The following is a 16,545-nucleotide window of genomic DNA, read 5'->3' on the forward strand; positions in this document are numbered from 1 at the left end:
CACCAGTTTAGAAAAATAAGTAATCTTTATCTAAACCAAACAAGACCAAAACAACAAAAATCCAAACGACAGTAATATGACTTTGAAAAGGTAGAAACAGTTCTGTTCAAAGCAAATTGCAGATGCAACACTTTTCACACAAAGTACCTTGGATGCGTCATGCGCACACCAAAAACTGTTGTAGGGAAGGTGATGCGTCGGTTCCTTACGCCCAGAGAAGGTGATGCATTGGTTCCTTGCTGCCACGCAGGGGCGGTGATGATTCGGTTCCTTACTGAAGAGAAGGTGATGCATCAGTTTCTTACTGAGGCCCAGCGTTCTTGCAGGCCTGGCACCCATATGCAATGTGTGAAGATTGGAAATGTGTCAGTCTTTGCAGCCGCAGTCGCGCAATGCGTTGGTTCTTGCAGCCACAGAGCCGGGCATCGGAAACAGTGCGGTGATCTCGGACTCCGTAGATCGGTGCACTCCATGCAGCGCAGGGCGATTTCTCGAGCCGCGGACAGGCGCTGCGTCGTATTCTTCAGCGATGTGTCGGGAACATGTTGCACTTCTCGTCGCTATGTTACCTTTCCAGCTCCCAACAGCAGGAACAACCTCCAGAGGTCGAGAACAGCAACAGGCACCACTTGGCAAGTCAGCACTCCCAACAAGAAAGTTCAGGGGAGCTGGGAGTGAAGTCTTTGTTTTCCTGAGACTTCAAAAACAGAAGGTAAGCTCTACTTCAAACCCTTGGAGATCTTCCTCAAGCAGGGGACACAGCACACAGCAAAGTCCTTGTCCTTTCATTGGCAGAAACAGCCACTGCAGACCAACCACAGACAGCACGCAGCAAAGGGGCAGTACTTCTCCTCAGTTTCTCCAGCTCTTCTCCTTGGCAAATGTTCCTCTTTAATCCCAGAAGTAATCTAAAGTTCAGGGGTCAGGACCCACTCTTTATACTACAAACTCCTTTGTTCTCTGGAGGCAGAGGGTCTTTTCCCAGCAAGAACCAGTTCTGTCCTATCCGGTGCAGCTTTCAGGTAGGAGGTGGAGACAGCATTGTCCAAGGAAGACCAGGCCCATTCAGGTGTGAAATAAATCTCCTTCCCCTACTCTGAATGCAGCCAAGGACTAGTCAGCCCAGCCCTGACTCGCCCTGGAAAGGCAGGACACAACAGAATGCATATCCCCAGCCCCTGTCACTCCCAAGTCAGACAGTCAATACACAAACCTAGCAGAGGCACACTGGATGGCTAAGCAAGAACATACCTACTTTCTAAAAGTGGTATTTTCAAACACAGATTGTAAAAGTCATCCTCACTAAAAGATGCATCTTTATAATCTGAGTTCAGGCATACTACACTCCATTTTCCTATCTTGTTTCCATGGGCAGTTATGCTTATAAGATGTTATAACAAACTCCCTATTATATCCTATGGGACAGATAGCCTTTTAGTAGTGAAAAACAAAATTGGCAGGATTTCAATATCAGGACATGCCACACACCTCACACATGTCCTACCTTTCACATACACTGCACCCTGCCCACAGGTGTACCTAGGGCCTACCTTTGGGGTGACTCACATGTAATGTAAGAAAATGGATTGTTAGGGCCTGGCAAGTGGGTGAACTTGCCAGGTTGACATGGCAGTACCAGACTGCACACAGGCACTGCAATGGCAGGCCTGAGACTCTGTTGCAAAGCTGCTTAAATGGGTGGCACAATCACGGCTGCAAGCCCACTAGCAGCATTTGGTTTACAGGCCCTGGGCACACAGAGTGTACTGTGCTAGGGACTTAACAGTAAACCAAATAATCCAATCATGGAAACACTAATCCATCATAAAATTTACAGAGGGAGCACTTGCACTTTGGAACCGAATAACAGTGGCAAAGTGCCAAAAGCATATAGACCTGCAAAATGTTGCCCAACACACAGCAAACCGTAGTAAGCAAAGGTAAAAAGACTGGGGAAACCCACACCAAGGCTGCAAGGTCTAAAAAGAACACTTGGAAATACATCAGATCCGGATGTGCACTGTACATAGCATTCTGATCTGTCTGTTTTAATAAACTATAAAGTTATTCCAAGTATAATAACAAACTAGTCCACCCTGAGGGTGAAGATGACAAATGACATATCTTGGTTCACTAATGGAACTGTTGCCATGGTGGGGTAAGGCATGAATGTTTCTAAGTTCATGTTTGAAAACGATCACTTCTAATAAATTCCTCTCAATGAACTAATATAATGTGATGCACTAAGGTGAAATGCTTCTGCATTTTATTAAAATACACTTTTTAAAAATTTGAAAACAGTGTACTGTGTTTTTACATGTTTTCTGCACAAGGTCTTTAAAAATGAATGTGTTCCTAGAGCTACGGTGCGCAGGACACCTTCTTTGCTTTTTTACATTTAGGTTAATGTGTAAATGTGTAATGTGTATATCTATGCTTGAACCTGTTTAACTGCTTTCTGAATGTTAGTGCTCTGTCAAATAAAACAGCAGTCTATAGGCTGCGTGTAAAGGTCAGGAGGGCTGGCAGCGGCACCTGGGCCATAAGTTTAGAATCCCTGGTCTATAATATGTTACCTAATTTTGTCATGGTATATAGTCTCAAGCAAAACAAATATTGCCAATGCCAATAGGTGTGGCTTTCTCAAGCTGGGGCAAGGGTTAATTTTTTATATATATTTTTTTTATTTTAAGCAAAAGCATGCCACTGCCTAAATATGGCTGGTACATGCAAAGACAATTGTAGGCTAACACAAAAAGTTCATAATTGTTGTTCACTTTGCAAAAAAAGTAACATAACTGTAAGATCCTTGAAAGAGCTGAAAGGATCACGCAGGAGGCAGGTAGTTGAGTAGAACTTCAAGTTTATTTCAGGGTAAGAAGAAACCCATCCAGTCATAGGTAACAGCTCTAACACATTTGAATCAACACTTTCTATCACCTGGGATACCAGGTCCTCACATGGAATCAAACATAACCAAGGCACCATGACATCAGTAGTAAGACCGGCTTCAGATGCCACACACCTTCCCCCATTAATCCAGAGAGAAAACAAAAACAAAAAAATAGGAGGGGAGGAGAGGAGGAAAAGAAAAGACCTAAAGATTAGCAGAAACAACATGTTAACCATATGAGCATGTTTTCAAGATACATAGTCTTTTAAATACCCTGGCCTCTTGACAACCCTAGAGGACAAACGTGGAGTACCAGCATTTTCTCTAACCAGGGAACTTTCACTAGACACAGGCCCTTTGTACACCAAAATCCTGTTCAAATTCCAAACTCTGTGGTCATGGGTTCTTACAGCGTTTTTTAAAACCTTAGTGACGCGTATAGGTTTAACACCTTTCCTCAAGAGCGCCCTCATGTTGATACTGACCTTAGTAACATTTTCACCAAACTTATTATAATATTTAACCAATCCAAAGAATTTCATGAGTTCTTTTCTACAAGAGGGAGGAGACATGCGGGATATGGTATCTAGCAGATTAAACTTAGGCGCAACTTCTTCACCTGACACAGTAGTGGATGGAGGATGTACCAAACTGACATTTCTCAAGTCTACCCAAAACAACATTAAGACGGTCTTCGTGTTCTTTATGATCTTTCCCAAACAGAATAATGTCGTCCTGGTAGACACATACTCCGTTACAGCCTTTGTGTATCTTCTCAATGGCACGCTGAAAAATGGACACCACAGACACAAGGCCAAACGGCATCCTTACAAATCTGAATGTACCAAATGGAGCTATGAACGCTGTGTAGTCCCTTGAAGCCTCAGCCAGCTCCATCTGGTGATAAGCTGAAGCCAAGTCAATAGTGCTGAACACCTTGGCTCCCCCTAGAAAGACCAGCAATTCGGGAGTGGGTAAAGATCAACTATTACACATTTGTTTAGTTGTCTCAAGTCCACACAAAGGTGGAGCGACCCATTGGCCTTGTGAGCTGCGACCACCAGGGCCAACCAATCAGTCCCTTCGACCTCTTCAAATATTCCACCTAGCTTTAGTTTGTCCAATTCTTTTCTCATTTCTTCCCTCACAGCCAAAGGTACACTTCTCACTTTGCAGCTAGAGGGTTGTGAGTCAAGACGCGAACGTAATTCAAGTTTGAACCCTTTAAGACAACCAAGTTCATCCTTAAACATGTTGGGAAAACTCTTCTTAATTTGAGTTTCGATACTACGGTCAGGGTTTTCATGAATGACATTGACTTCTTTTTTTAATTTGACGGGACACGTGCTACCTGGGTCAAGCATGACACCCAAATCCCCTTGGTGGAACCAGCTGATTATATTTTCCCCTTTCTCCGACACATAAATCTTGCCAGAGGTGTAACAGCCTTTGTACTCAATGAGTCCTGTGAAGTAACCAGATAGTGGAATGGGCTCCCCACCATAGGCCAAAGGATTTATATTGGGTTTAAGAAGTGAAGTCTTGTAGGCCAGTTTGTTTTGGTAAAATATCCTTGAAACTATGGTGATTTTAGCACCTGAGTCAGAGAGAACACTGGTGGATTCACCTTCCACCTGAATGGTATCGACCAGTCAAGACTTATGCTGCACACCAGACACAGACAAAATCCTCTTCGGGGAATCTCTGCTTCCACACACATAACATTAGAGGAACTGGTCTTGGTTTTGCAAACAATAGAAAGATGGTCCTTTTTTTTCTCATTTAGAACAAATAACATTCAAAGCTGGACATTTCTGGTTATTAGCTAGGTGGCCAATTTTGTCGCACCTGTAGCATTTCCAAACAGGCATTATTTTTATTTTTACTGACATTATAAGGCCAAAGATGGCTGCCGCCATGAGTCACGCAGCGTGAAATGCGTGCTGCCGTAGGCTAAGATGTGCGTTCCAGACGTGACACGTAAGGGATGGCGCAGGTGTTCAAAGTGAAGAAAGAGCTCCTTGAAGGCTGAAGAGCTAAACCAGAAGGCAGAATTCGAAGCGTGTTCAAAGCTTCTATGGCACGTGGTGGGGAAGTGAGGTAGGATGTGTTATTCTCAGTTACATTTGAAAGACAACAATGCGGCCTGTAAACATGCAGTCTTGATCCAAAAGGCAGCACTGTTGCCTGTGAACGCAACCAACACCTTAATAGCCCAAGTAGGTGCGAGCAACGAAATTAGAGAAAAGTGAAATCACAGCCCTCAAAACACAAAGTGAAATCACAACTTGAAATGCTGAAACGCCAGCACACATGTTGCTTCGTACATGCCACAACTCTTAAGATACTGACACAGTAAATGGAGCTTTTAAGTAAGAGTCAGAAGAATAATACAACCCAGAGGACGATCCCGCGTCGACCATCCAACACCACCAGCATCTAACACCAGAGGGGCACAAAGAGGTGAAAAGCGAGGCGATAGCTCACAGTCCCATGGTGTGTGACAATAGCTCCCAGTCCCTGAGATTTTTAGCTTAAACAGATGCAGGGTCTTGGCAAAAGGTAACATGTGGGGCAAAGGCACAGTACCTGAGGTAGGAGTGCCCATTCACTACCTGTGGAAATTGAAGGTTTAAAACTGTAGTCGAGGCTTGTTGGGTTCTTCTTTCCTTTCAGCTGCCGACTACGCCAGTGTAAGATCCTTGAAACAGATGAAAGGATCACGCAGGAGGCAGGTATTAGAGTAGAACTTCAAGTTTATTTCAGGGTAAGAAGAAACCTATCCAGGTCCCAGCTAGTCACAGGTAACAGCTCTAACACATTTGAATCAACACATTCTATCACCTGGGATACCAGGACCTCACATGGAATCAAACATAACCAAGGCACCATAACATCAGAAGTAAGACAGGCTTCAGATGCCACAATAACAATAGAAGGTGCTTCCTAGTAGGTAGGCATACTTAGAATCGGAATACTTTTAGTGTGAATGGACATCACAGGAAAATATCATACTTTTTGGTACAAAGAGAATTTACTATTGGCTTTGAATTATTGTAATCTGAAAACAAAGTTTAGATACTCAAAGGCGACAAAAGACGGATAGAAAATTGAAAGAAAAAGAACATTGGTGAAATAAAGTATTCGGCTCCAGCCCTGGCACTGAAGTGCACCACATTTTAGGCAATGGTGCACATGTGATCAGCCAAAATGCTGTCATTCGCAGTGCGAGATCAGCAATGGCTGAAGTGGGCTGACCGGTTGCTTCAGTGCTATATGATATGGTTGGCGGGAGCAAATGTTGACTGACAATTGAAAAAAACAATGAATGAAGAGGCCTATGCATTATTTTCATTTATGATTTTTTTTATTACACAAGGCTGTTGATGCAGATAGAGCTGGCCAGACCTAAAAATACATACAATTAAATAAATGTACCTGTTGGGCATCGACTTTCGTTAAGGATACCAGTTCCCATCCTTCGCTTGACCCACAATACTCCTAAAATTGCACTTGCTACCCCTGCTATGGGTCAGGAAAACAGAAAGTAAACGGGATTACAAGAGCCTTGTTTCTTCTGCAGTTTCCATCTCTTTCCCTTAGCTTACTCTGCAGCAAACAAGGGAACCCTGAGAGGCTAGTGGGGGAAAGCATCATCACTGTGCTATCATCACTGATTGAATAGAATCTCTCCTCTAGAGTCCAGGCCAGGGGTTCAACGGGCGTTTGTGCAGCTTCGCACACCCCCGGGACACTTTGGTATTATAGAAGGGGACGCAGATGCTTGTGCGTACCCATCTATAATACCGATATTGCTGGTGCACTTAATGCGCCAGCGCTACCTTCAGAGGGTGTTCCCTCATTTGCATAGGGGCGTGCCCTATGCAAATGAGTGAATTCCTTTGACTCTGAGCCCACGCCATATTACAGACACGGGGGCAGAGTCAAAGAAGCCTGCTGGAGGCACACCGACAGTGCGCCATTTAAAGGGTGGCCCATTGTCAGTGTGCCCCCTGGGAGCAGTCCCCTGCAGGAGGTAACAGGGGTACCATGGACCCCCCAGACTTCCTCTTGCAGGCAGCTGCAGGCGCTGACTGCACCCTCCTGCAAGGGGATCTCTCAACCCCTTTGACAGAGCAGGCAGAAGCCTCCTGCACTGTGAAAACACAGGCTGCTCCGTGTTTTCACATGAATGCGCTGCCCCTAGGGCAGCGCCAGTTCATGGCTACCCTGGGGGCAGCTCATTTACCATAATAGAGTGCATTATCATTGTTTGTGCCTGGTGCACCTTTTGAAAGGTGTGCAGTGGCACAAACAATGATAATGTGTAATACGGCCCCAGGAGCATCCAAGCTACGGTGTATCTAAAAAGAATTAAGATTTGAAAAGGCGGCCTGGAAGTAGAGTTTTGTGTCAATCAAAGGTTCCTCAGAATGGCGAATTTCTCGTAGACATGCTTAAATACAACATGTCTACCCGTCCGCGCAGCGGGCAGGCACAGCGGGCGCGCCGGCGGCGCGCCAAAGGCAAGCGCTGAGTCCGGGCCTAGGGCCATGACCCCTGGCCAGGCCCTAACGGATCAAAGGTTGGTTTACTCCCGTTCATCCTTGATAGAGGTGCAGTCATCTCCCATTTCCCGCTGTAGACGGCATGATCCATCAAGTCTAACGTTAAACATGAATATTATATGTTCTGATTGTAACACCATGATCTGTATTAATAATCATAAGATTCAATCTAAGCCACGAACCCCTTATAGAGTTAAAGACATTCTCATGGCTCTAATTAATGCACGTTCAGCCTGTAAACACAGGCAGGAAATAGCGGATCTTATTACCGATAACAACCTAGACGTCCTGTTTATTACGGAGACATGGATGGATGAGGCGTCAGACCCGGACTTAGTAATTGCCGTACCGCAGGGCTTTAAGGCTTACCGACAGGACAGGGCACGGAAAAAAGGAGGCGGATTGGCAATTATAGCTCGAGAACGATTTCCCGTTAGAATATCCCCTATTCCAACCACTGCATGTGAAGCCTTGCAGTTTGACATTAAGCTCACCCCCCTTTTTAATTTTAAGGGAATGTTGTTTTACCGACCACCTGGTACAAGGACCACGTTTCTAGCTAACCTAAGCACTATAATGGAATCACTAGTAATGGAAGAGTCTTTTACTATTATGGGTGATATGAACTTCCACTTGGAGCTAGAAGACGATAGGGACACACGGGCACTGGTTACCGATATGGCTTAGACAAATGGTCACCTCCCCAACCCATCAAGCCGGACACATTTTAGATGGCATTTTCTCTAATGTTGAGGGTCTACATATATCAAACATCTTACCCATGCCCTGGACTGACCACCACGTGGTATTTAGTAGACTGACTATCAACGAAAATATGAAGAATAAGATCAATAACCTGCTCCCAAGATCAGTTAAAGTCTGGAAAATATAAACCAGAATGAATTAAAAACGCTTTTGGACAGAATTTGCCCTTTGCTGTCTACTGATCCAAATATTTCTACTGAACAATATCACGAATGGCTAGCTCATGCCACGAATACGCTAGTACCTACCAAAACTCTATCAAGGAATAGAATCACTCCCTCCGCCCCATGGTACACAGAGGAATTAAGGAGGCAAAAACAAATGAATAGAAATAGGGAAAGGCAGTGGCGAAAAAAGTATGACACGGATGACAAGGCCAAATATAAAGAGTCATTGACTGTTTATAAAACTATGATCATAGAAGCAAAAAAAAAACGTTCTTCTCAGAACAAATAGAAAAAGCCAAAAACTCAAGCAGGCAATTATATGACATTACCAGATCATTGTCAGGTAATGCCCCTGATCTTATCCCACCCCCTTCCCAATTACTTTATGACGAATTAGCTAAATTCTTCTTTTCTAAAGTTAATGACATCTACCAGGCTTTTACTCCGCAACCTATAATATCAGCTCCCTCTGATCTCCCTCTGGACAAAGCCTTGACAAGTTTCAAGGCACTTACTGTAGATCAAATAAAGGTTATTGTCTCCTCTATTAAAACTGGATCGACATTAGACCCTTGTCCTTTCTCAGTGCTCCCACCGGTGATGGACACACTCATCCCGGTTATTACTGCAGTTTGCAACTCTATACTGGCCTCCGGAATTTATCCTGATTCCTTAAAGAATACGTTGGTGAAGCCCTTGCTGAAGAAAGCAACGCTCGCTAAGGCTGAATTAAAGAATTACAGGCCTATTGCAAGCCTTCCATTCTTAGCCAAAGTGATAGAAAAGGCAATGAATCAACAGTTGGTAGATCATTTAGAGAAACATCTTCTCCTATATGAATCCCAATTCGGTTTCCGAAGATATCATGGCAGGGAAACCGCTTTAATTAAGGCCGCCGATGATATCAGGGTAATCCGAGATCATGGAGCAACAGCAGTACTTGTACTGTTGGACTTATCGGCGGCTTTCGACACGGTCGACCATAAGATCTTGGTCGACCGTGTCGAAAAGAAAGCCATTCACCTTACTGCAAAAGATCTAATCGCATCCTTTCTGGCCGATAGATCTCAGGCAGTCACCTTGGGCCCATTTCAATCTGTTGAGTTGTCACTACCGTGTGGGGTTCCTCAAGGCTCATCCCTAAGTCCGACACTATTTAACATATATGTGTCGGACCTTGCTAATGTCATCAAAGCATATGGGATGAGCATAACCTCATACGCTGATGACACACAACTGGTGTTGGCCATCAAAAACAATGGACCCGAGGCGGCAGAGCGCTTCCAACGTGGAATGCTAGCAATCTGAGAGTGGATGGCAGCGAACTGCCTTAAGCTGAACTCCGAAAAAACGGAGGTGCTTATCTTCGGACCCCTTCTTCCCGACTGGTCAGCAACCTGGTGGCCTTTAGCTTTTGGTGACCCCCCCCAGGCCAGCCCTAAAGGTTAGGAACCTGGGAGTAATTTTCGATGGGGACCTTAACTTTTTAGCACATGCAAACAAGGTAGCGGCAACAGCCCACCACAAACTAAGGCTGATCAGGAAAATCATTCCGTTTTTGCCTGACTCTGCCGCCAAAACCCTGGTTACTTCCTTAGTGTTATCATCCCTCGATTATTGTAATGGATTGTTTCTAAATGCACAGGTAAGGGTAACCACTAAGCTTCAGACAATTCAGAACGCAGCGGCACGTCTGCTTTCGAGAACACCCAAGTTCTCGTCAATATCAGATACCATCAGGAAATATCACTGGCTGACAATCCGTAACCGGATCAAATTTAAGTCACTGTGTATAGTATATAAGACACTCCATGATCTAGGTCCACAGTACTTCAAGGATCAGTTTAGACCTTATAAACCGGCCAGACAGCTTCGATCAGCCAATCTCAACCAACTGGTGATCCCACGATCTAAAACAGTCTCGTGGGGTGATCGTCGCTTCTCAGTTGCCGCATCCAAATTATGGAATACTTTGCCGCAGCACATCAGGACCTGCTCCTCCCTGTTGCAATTTCGCAGGGGAGTGAAGACGTGGCTCTTTGATCAATAATTAACTACTCCTCTTATGAGCCTCCTGGGAACAATTTGGTGAATTTTCTAGCGCCGAGACGCCTACGGGTATTCGTCGCGCTTAATATATGGCAAAAATAAATAAATATAATAAATAAATGGCAAATGGGCCTACATATCAGGGATGCCTGGTTGCAAACAGGTCCCGTTCACTTCATATACCCCCAACTCCACCATCTGCTTGGAGGAAACTAAAGCAAACTGATAATAAAACAGGCTGTAAGGAGAAGGGAACATCTAAATCAGACACAGATGAGAGATAGACTCATTACAGCGACAAATAGATAAAAGCAAGGACTGTGCATCCTCCCAACGTCGCCCTTCTGCACCTCATGCATCCCCCTGCAACCACATAAGGTATTTGTCTTATTTATGCATAACAAGCGTTCACACATTTTTATATTTTGTGTCTCTGTTGTACAATAATCGAAAGGTTGTGTTGCCATGATTCTAAAACCGGACGGCTGTGTTTCGCAAGGATGATACCGTTGAGCAGCAACAATCATTTATGTATATGAAGGAAGCAATGAGCTCCTACCTCAGCTCTCCACCAAACATTTTCATTCACCAATAAAACTGAAAATAGTTTCACATATACTCGCCATTGTCAAGTCTGCTTCAGGCAAAGCACTCTTGGACGGAATCAACAAAAACCTCCCCCGCAAACTTCAAAACATCCAAAACAGCGCTGCCAGACTAATCCTCAACCTGCCACAACAATGCCACATCACCCAGCACCTGCACACACTACACTGGCTCCCCATCGAGGCAAGAATCACCTTCAAGATTCTCACCGACGCACACAAAGCCCTCCACAACAGCGGGCCAGCATACCTGAATAGAAGACTCACATTCCACGCACCACAAAGGACCCTACGATCAGCCCAGCTCTCCCATGCCGTGGTCCCTCGCACCCGGAAGTCCAGATGGGGATGCCACTTCTTCTCCATCCTCACGGCCAGAGCCTAGGTCGCCCTCCCTCTCCACCTCAGACAGACAACATCACTCCCCAACTTCACGAGGGACCTCAAGACATGGCACTTTGATAGACCTCCTCCTTCATGGACAACACTCTGCACCTCCCCTCCCCCCTCCTAGCGCCTTGAGACCCTTACGGGTGAGTAGTCACGCTCAACAAACCCATGATTGATTCATTCATTCATACATACATGATGAAGAAATTTATTTTGGGGGCCCCTCCCCAAACCCGGCTGGAAACACTCACTCACACTATATGTGAGAACAATTTCAATGGCAACTGGACCAGGCGCACTGCACAGATTCTCACAATCCAAGGTAAAAACACAGTTTGCCATTTGGGCGCTCTATCAACACTCACGAAGATATTTTGCTGGGTATTTGAAACATTCTACAGCCATCTTTCGCTTCTCTGCGTGCCTAAATAAGTAGAATATGGTGGCATTAATATAGCCATAGCCATGATCTTATGTAAAGAATGTATGGGTCTTTGTACAAACACAGTCACAGTTTGACATGCTTTCAGTAATTTAGCACTGAACGTGTCCATCTATGCACTTCCTGGATGTCACTTCCTGAGATGTTATTTTATGTGAAGTCATCCATCCAAAAGCCACATTGTTACTTTCTTACATCCTACGAATTTCAGTGGATTTGACTGAATTGACCTCTGTGAAGTTGCAGGAGTTTATGCAGCCCCAATTTCATGCCCACTGCTCAATTTCCGTAACCTTTTTAAGATACTAGAGTTGATATCCTGACCTGTAAAAAAAAAGCAATCTACTGACTACAGAACAGAACAACCAATAGGTAAAGAAATACTAAACTCTCTTACCTGCTCATGCTTGCCTTCCGCTGGCCATAGGTTCACAACAGGCCCCCTGTCCTTCATCATCACAATATCACTGAAGTTGATGTAATTCTGGAGCTCTATGACCTGGTCCATCCAGGACAGCTCTGTCATCCCATGATCAGAGAAGAGGATGACATTCAGGTCATTCTGAAGACCCTTGTCCTGTAACAAGACACAATAATGACAGCGCTTGACTCGCTTTCTCCGATTGACTGAAGCAGATGGTTGGCTACATGAGCACACATAATTCCTACTCAATCTAGCCGGATTTTAAGACATAACAGGCCCTGTAACACATTAGAAGGTAGAGTAAAGTTAGGTAGGAACCTCATCACCTCTTGGCCTTACTCGCCTGCCCATAATGCAATCGAAATGAAGACCAAGGGTGCACTTTATTTGCAGAAATATTCTGCTAACGGAACGCACCAGCCATCATCACCAGTAGAGTAGCGAGGCAGATGGAGCGCATTGATAGAGCGTCATGAATATCAGCCCTATCCCCTGCCTCTGATTGGGTGGATAAAGGAGGACAAACAGGGGGCACAATAGGAAAGAATGAGAAGGGTTTTCGTCCTCCATCCATCCCTGGCGAGGAGGACCATCTATTCAGGGAATCAACCACATTCACTTAACTGGAAAGTCATTTTTATCCTTCTTTTACTGAAAGTATGAGGGTGCTTTACATAAGCGCAATAATATTACAACGGTCAATGAAAAAACACATTGAAAAACAAAATGGATACTCAGATGTACGCTACGGAATACAAGCATAACAGGGGAATACATTAAATGATATGCAGGAAATATCATATCTGGAAATGGTGTAGCAGAGGGTAAACAATCTGGACCAATAAGATAGGAAGCATGTGGGAGAAGGGCAAGCATTGGTTCAGGAAGAGGAAGAAGTGGAACTACTAAAGCCGTCAGTGAACATTATTCGCTATTAAGGAATCGCAAATTGGGTTGTTGATGCCCCTAGGGGCTAATCTTCTCTACCAGGAGATCCCACGGACGCAACCTCCCCATATCAAACCATATCAGCCTGATAACTCTTCTTGAGGCTGGTTGGCTGCAGAGCTTGGGCAAAGGAAAGACCCTTTGCCCAACCATTGCATTCCCATAGAGAATAGCTCTTGGCAGAAGAGTGGTTTGAATGCTGGTTGGTTGCAGGGCTTGGCCCAAGGCAAGCTTCACCTGTGTGGTGTTTGCAAGAAGCTTGCAGTGCTGCTGCCTGCATTGTGCTTGTTCCCTTTGCGATGCAAATTTGCACTGCTACTACTAATATCCAGGCTCTACTGCAGATCTTAATTTGAGCCAGTGGCAGTAGGTGGGACCCACCAGAATGTATTTTTCAGCATCATACTTTGACCGCAAGAAGAGGGAAAAAAACACAAAAGGAGGAGAAAGATAAAGATCAAAAACAGCGACAAAGGGAAAAAGCAGGAATGAAAACGAACCCATGAGACTAAAACTAAGTAGTAGGGAGTGTCTAGTCATTGAAGAAAGAGGCATGAGGTGAAATAAAGTCTACATGGCCTTGGGGTGCAGCACTCCAAACATTAGTCAGCGCAGCCTGTGGGCTTCTGAAAAATACTTTGGACTCCGGCACTTATTCTTTTACAAATTAAGTACAGCTATTACCTGTTCTTTGTTTTGTACTGCAGCCAATCCTGTTTTTTATGTGCAGGAAGTTTTCATAGCCACAGGCCCTACTTCTCCTGTACTGTGAGTGATGGTAGCAGGCACTGCTCCTGGCCGATGAACCTGTTTTGTTGATCATGGACGTGTGTGCTCCTGAACAGGCACGCTGTGCAGCTGCAGGCTATGCTGTACAAACCTGATGTGTACGAGTGTGTTACTCAGCTGCGTCACACTGTCTACCACGGACGATGCTTGGTCTGTTGTGTGCACGCATTACCTCCTCGTCCTGTCTCCCCGTCCCATTCCTTATACGTGAGCAGCTAGTCTGCTCCACAGAAACCCCTACCTAGCTGAGCAGTTTGCACTTCCCCCTATGATGATGTCACCATCACGTGACTATATGGGGGGAAGTGCAGCAAACAAACATCCTGTTCTTTTTTTTCTGCGATCTTCAGACCGCGTTCCTGGCTGTGCTGTTCGGGGGCTGCCGGTGTTCCGGGTAAGTTCCCTGCTGTGTTTGTTTTTCTGGCGGCGGCGTGCTTTAGCGGCCGCCTTGATTCTCGCTTTGCCGATGTCCCCGGTCTGCCTCTTGTATTTAGGGGCTGTGGTTTTGCACGCGGCTCGCGTTAGCGGCCGTCTCTGTTTTGGGCTCTTGTTCCTCACGCGGCTCGCGTTAGCGGCCGTTTTTTGATCGTCGCGCTCACCGGGCTTGGGTAGGCCTGCTCCAGCGGACGTTCCTGGGTTCCCTGCGGTCCTTTTTCGCCCTGCTTTAGCGGGCTGGGGCTTTTCTGGCTGGCGCTTTGGTGAATTGTGCAATTAGGGGGCGTATTGGCTGCTGATTGGGCTTTTTATGACGGCCCTTTGCTTTTCCTGCCACAGGTGTTCGGGTCCTCATGCTGTATATATGGGGTCCTTCTTGGGTGTTTTTTTGTCATTGTTTTTGCCTGTTGGTGTGGTTTTTGGACTTGTGCATTGATGGATGCTGAGGCTTCTTCTTCTGCGTCCCCTCTGGATGCCTTGCGCCTCCTTGTCAGTGAGGCTGTGGCTGCTGCTTTCCTGGCTAGGGATGCGGCTGCTCCTCCTCCCAAGAGACCTCGTGTTTCTGTGGATCCACAAGCTGACCCTGAGGATGACTTGGGTCCTGAGGAGGATGAGGGTGTGCGTGGACGTTTTGTTCAGGGTGCTGAGCTCACTGAACTGTTCGCACATGTTCGGTCCAATTTGGGGTTCTCTCCTCCTGCCGCTGATGTTTTGGAGGATGACTTCTTCACGCAATATGTCCAGCCTGCTCCGGATTCTTTGCCTTTGCACAGTGCTATTCGCAAGGTGTTGTCCCACGAATGGCAGGAGGTGGATAAGTCTGCTTTTCCTCGTTTCCTGTCTCGGCGTTACCCTCTGGAGGGTTTTTCTGCTGAGTTCCCTCAGGCTGTGAAGGTGGATAATCTGATGGCTGGCCTCTCTTCTCAGGGTTTGGTGGTCGTTTCTGAGGACGCCCTGCCTACGGACGCTGTGGATAAGCGGATTGAGGGTGCTGTGAAGAGTTCTTATGCTGCTTCCAATTTTTCCGTCCGTGCGACTGCCTATTCCAACGATATGGTTCAGTCGCTCCTTAAGGATTTCCAGTCCCTGTCGGTTTTGCTGCGGGACGGCGAGGATGCCACTCCTCTTTTGTCTTTGATGGAGCAGCAGGTTAGGTACCTGTCGGATATTTCCTTTGACAATTTGGGGGCGGCGGCGGCTGCTTCTGGTGCTTCCATCGCTGCACGTCATCATATTTGGATGCGTTCCTGAAGGGCGGACTCTTCGCAGAAGTCGGTCCTCCTTAAGTTGCCTTTTGATGGTTCCAAGGTTTTCGGTCCTCGGTTGGAGGATTTGGTCAAGCAATCTGCGGAGAATCGCAAGCTGGTGGCTCCTGTCCGCCCCCCCTTCCCGGGGTCGTGGGTTTGGTTACCGTCGCGCCTTTGGGCCTCCTGCTCGTGGCGCTTCTCAGCCCTTTCGTGGCAGGGGTCGTGGCCGCGGGGCCCCTGGAAGTGCCAAGCCCCGGGCCGCTGCTGGTGTTGCCGCCGCCGCTTCCTCCTCTTCCCAATGACTCTCTGCCTTTGCCGGTTGGTGGTCGCCTTCAGTCCTTCCGGGCCCAGTGGTTGTCGGTTCCGGATGCCTGGGCGGTTCGGACTGTTTCGGAGGGTTACCGGCTAGAGTTTCTCTCCTCCTCCTCCGGGTTTTGTTCGGACCCCTCTGCCCAGTCTTCCTCTGAGGAGAGATGCTTTGTTGGCCGTCGTACGGCTCCTATTGGAGAAGCGAGCTGTTGTGGAGGTTCCTCAGCTGGAGAGGGGCTTGGGGTACTACTCCATTCTCTTTCTGGTTTCCAAAAAGGACACTTCGGATCTTCGGCCTATCCTGGATCTGAAGCGGGTCAATCGCTTCGTGCTCCATCGTCCTTTCAAGATGGTGACTCTCCAGTCCATCCTGCCTCTGGTCCTTCCGGGTGGCTTCCTGGCATCCCTGGACCTGATGGATGCCTATCTTCATGTCCCTGTACATCCAGACGACCAGTGTTTCCTCCGGTTTGCTGTGGGGAGCCGGCATTTTCATTTCCGGGTGCCCCCGTTC

At 46.4% G+C, this 16,545-nt stretch overlaps 1 protein-coding gene across 1 annotated transcript in view; it reads right to left on the reverse strand.

Moving 5' to 3' along the window:
• The window catches only part of ENPP6 (ectonucleotide pyrophosphatase/phosphodiesterase 6), a 351,117-nt gene that overhangs the window by 126,597 nt on the left and 207,975 nt on the right, over positions 1 to 16,545 (reverse strand). Inside the window, exon 5 of the mRNA XM_078678008.1 lies at positions 12,277 to 12,456. Coding sequence (XP_078534134.1) covers positions 12,277 to 12,456 — 180 coding nt within the window. The remainder of the gene's footprint in view (positions 1 to 12,276; positions 12,457 to 16,545) is intronic.

Source organism: Lissotriton helveticus, chromosome 2_2, assembly GCF_964261635.1.
Source record: "Lissotriton helveticus chromosome 2_2, aLisHel1.1, whole genome shotgun sequence".
Lineage (NCBI taxonomy): Eukaryota > Metazoa > Chordata > Amphibia > Caudata > Salamandridae > Lissotriton > Lissotriton helveticus.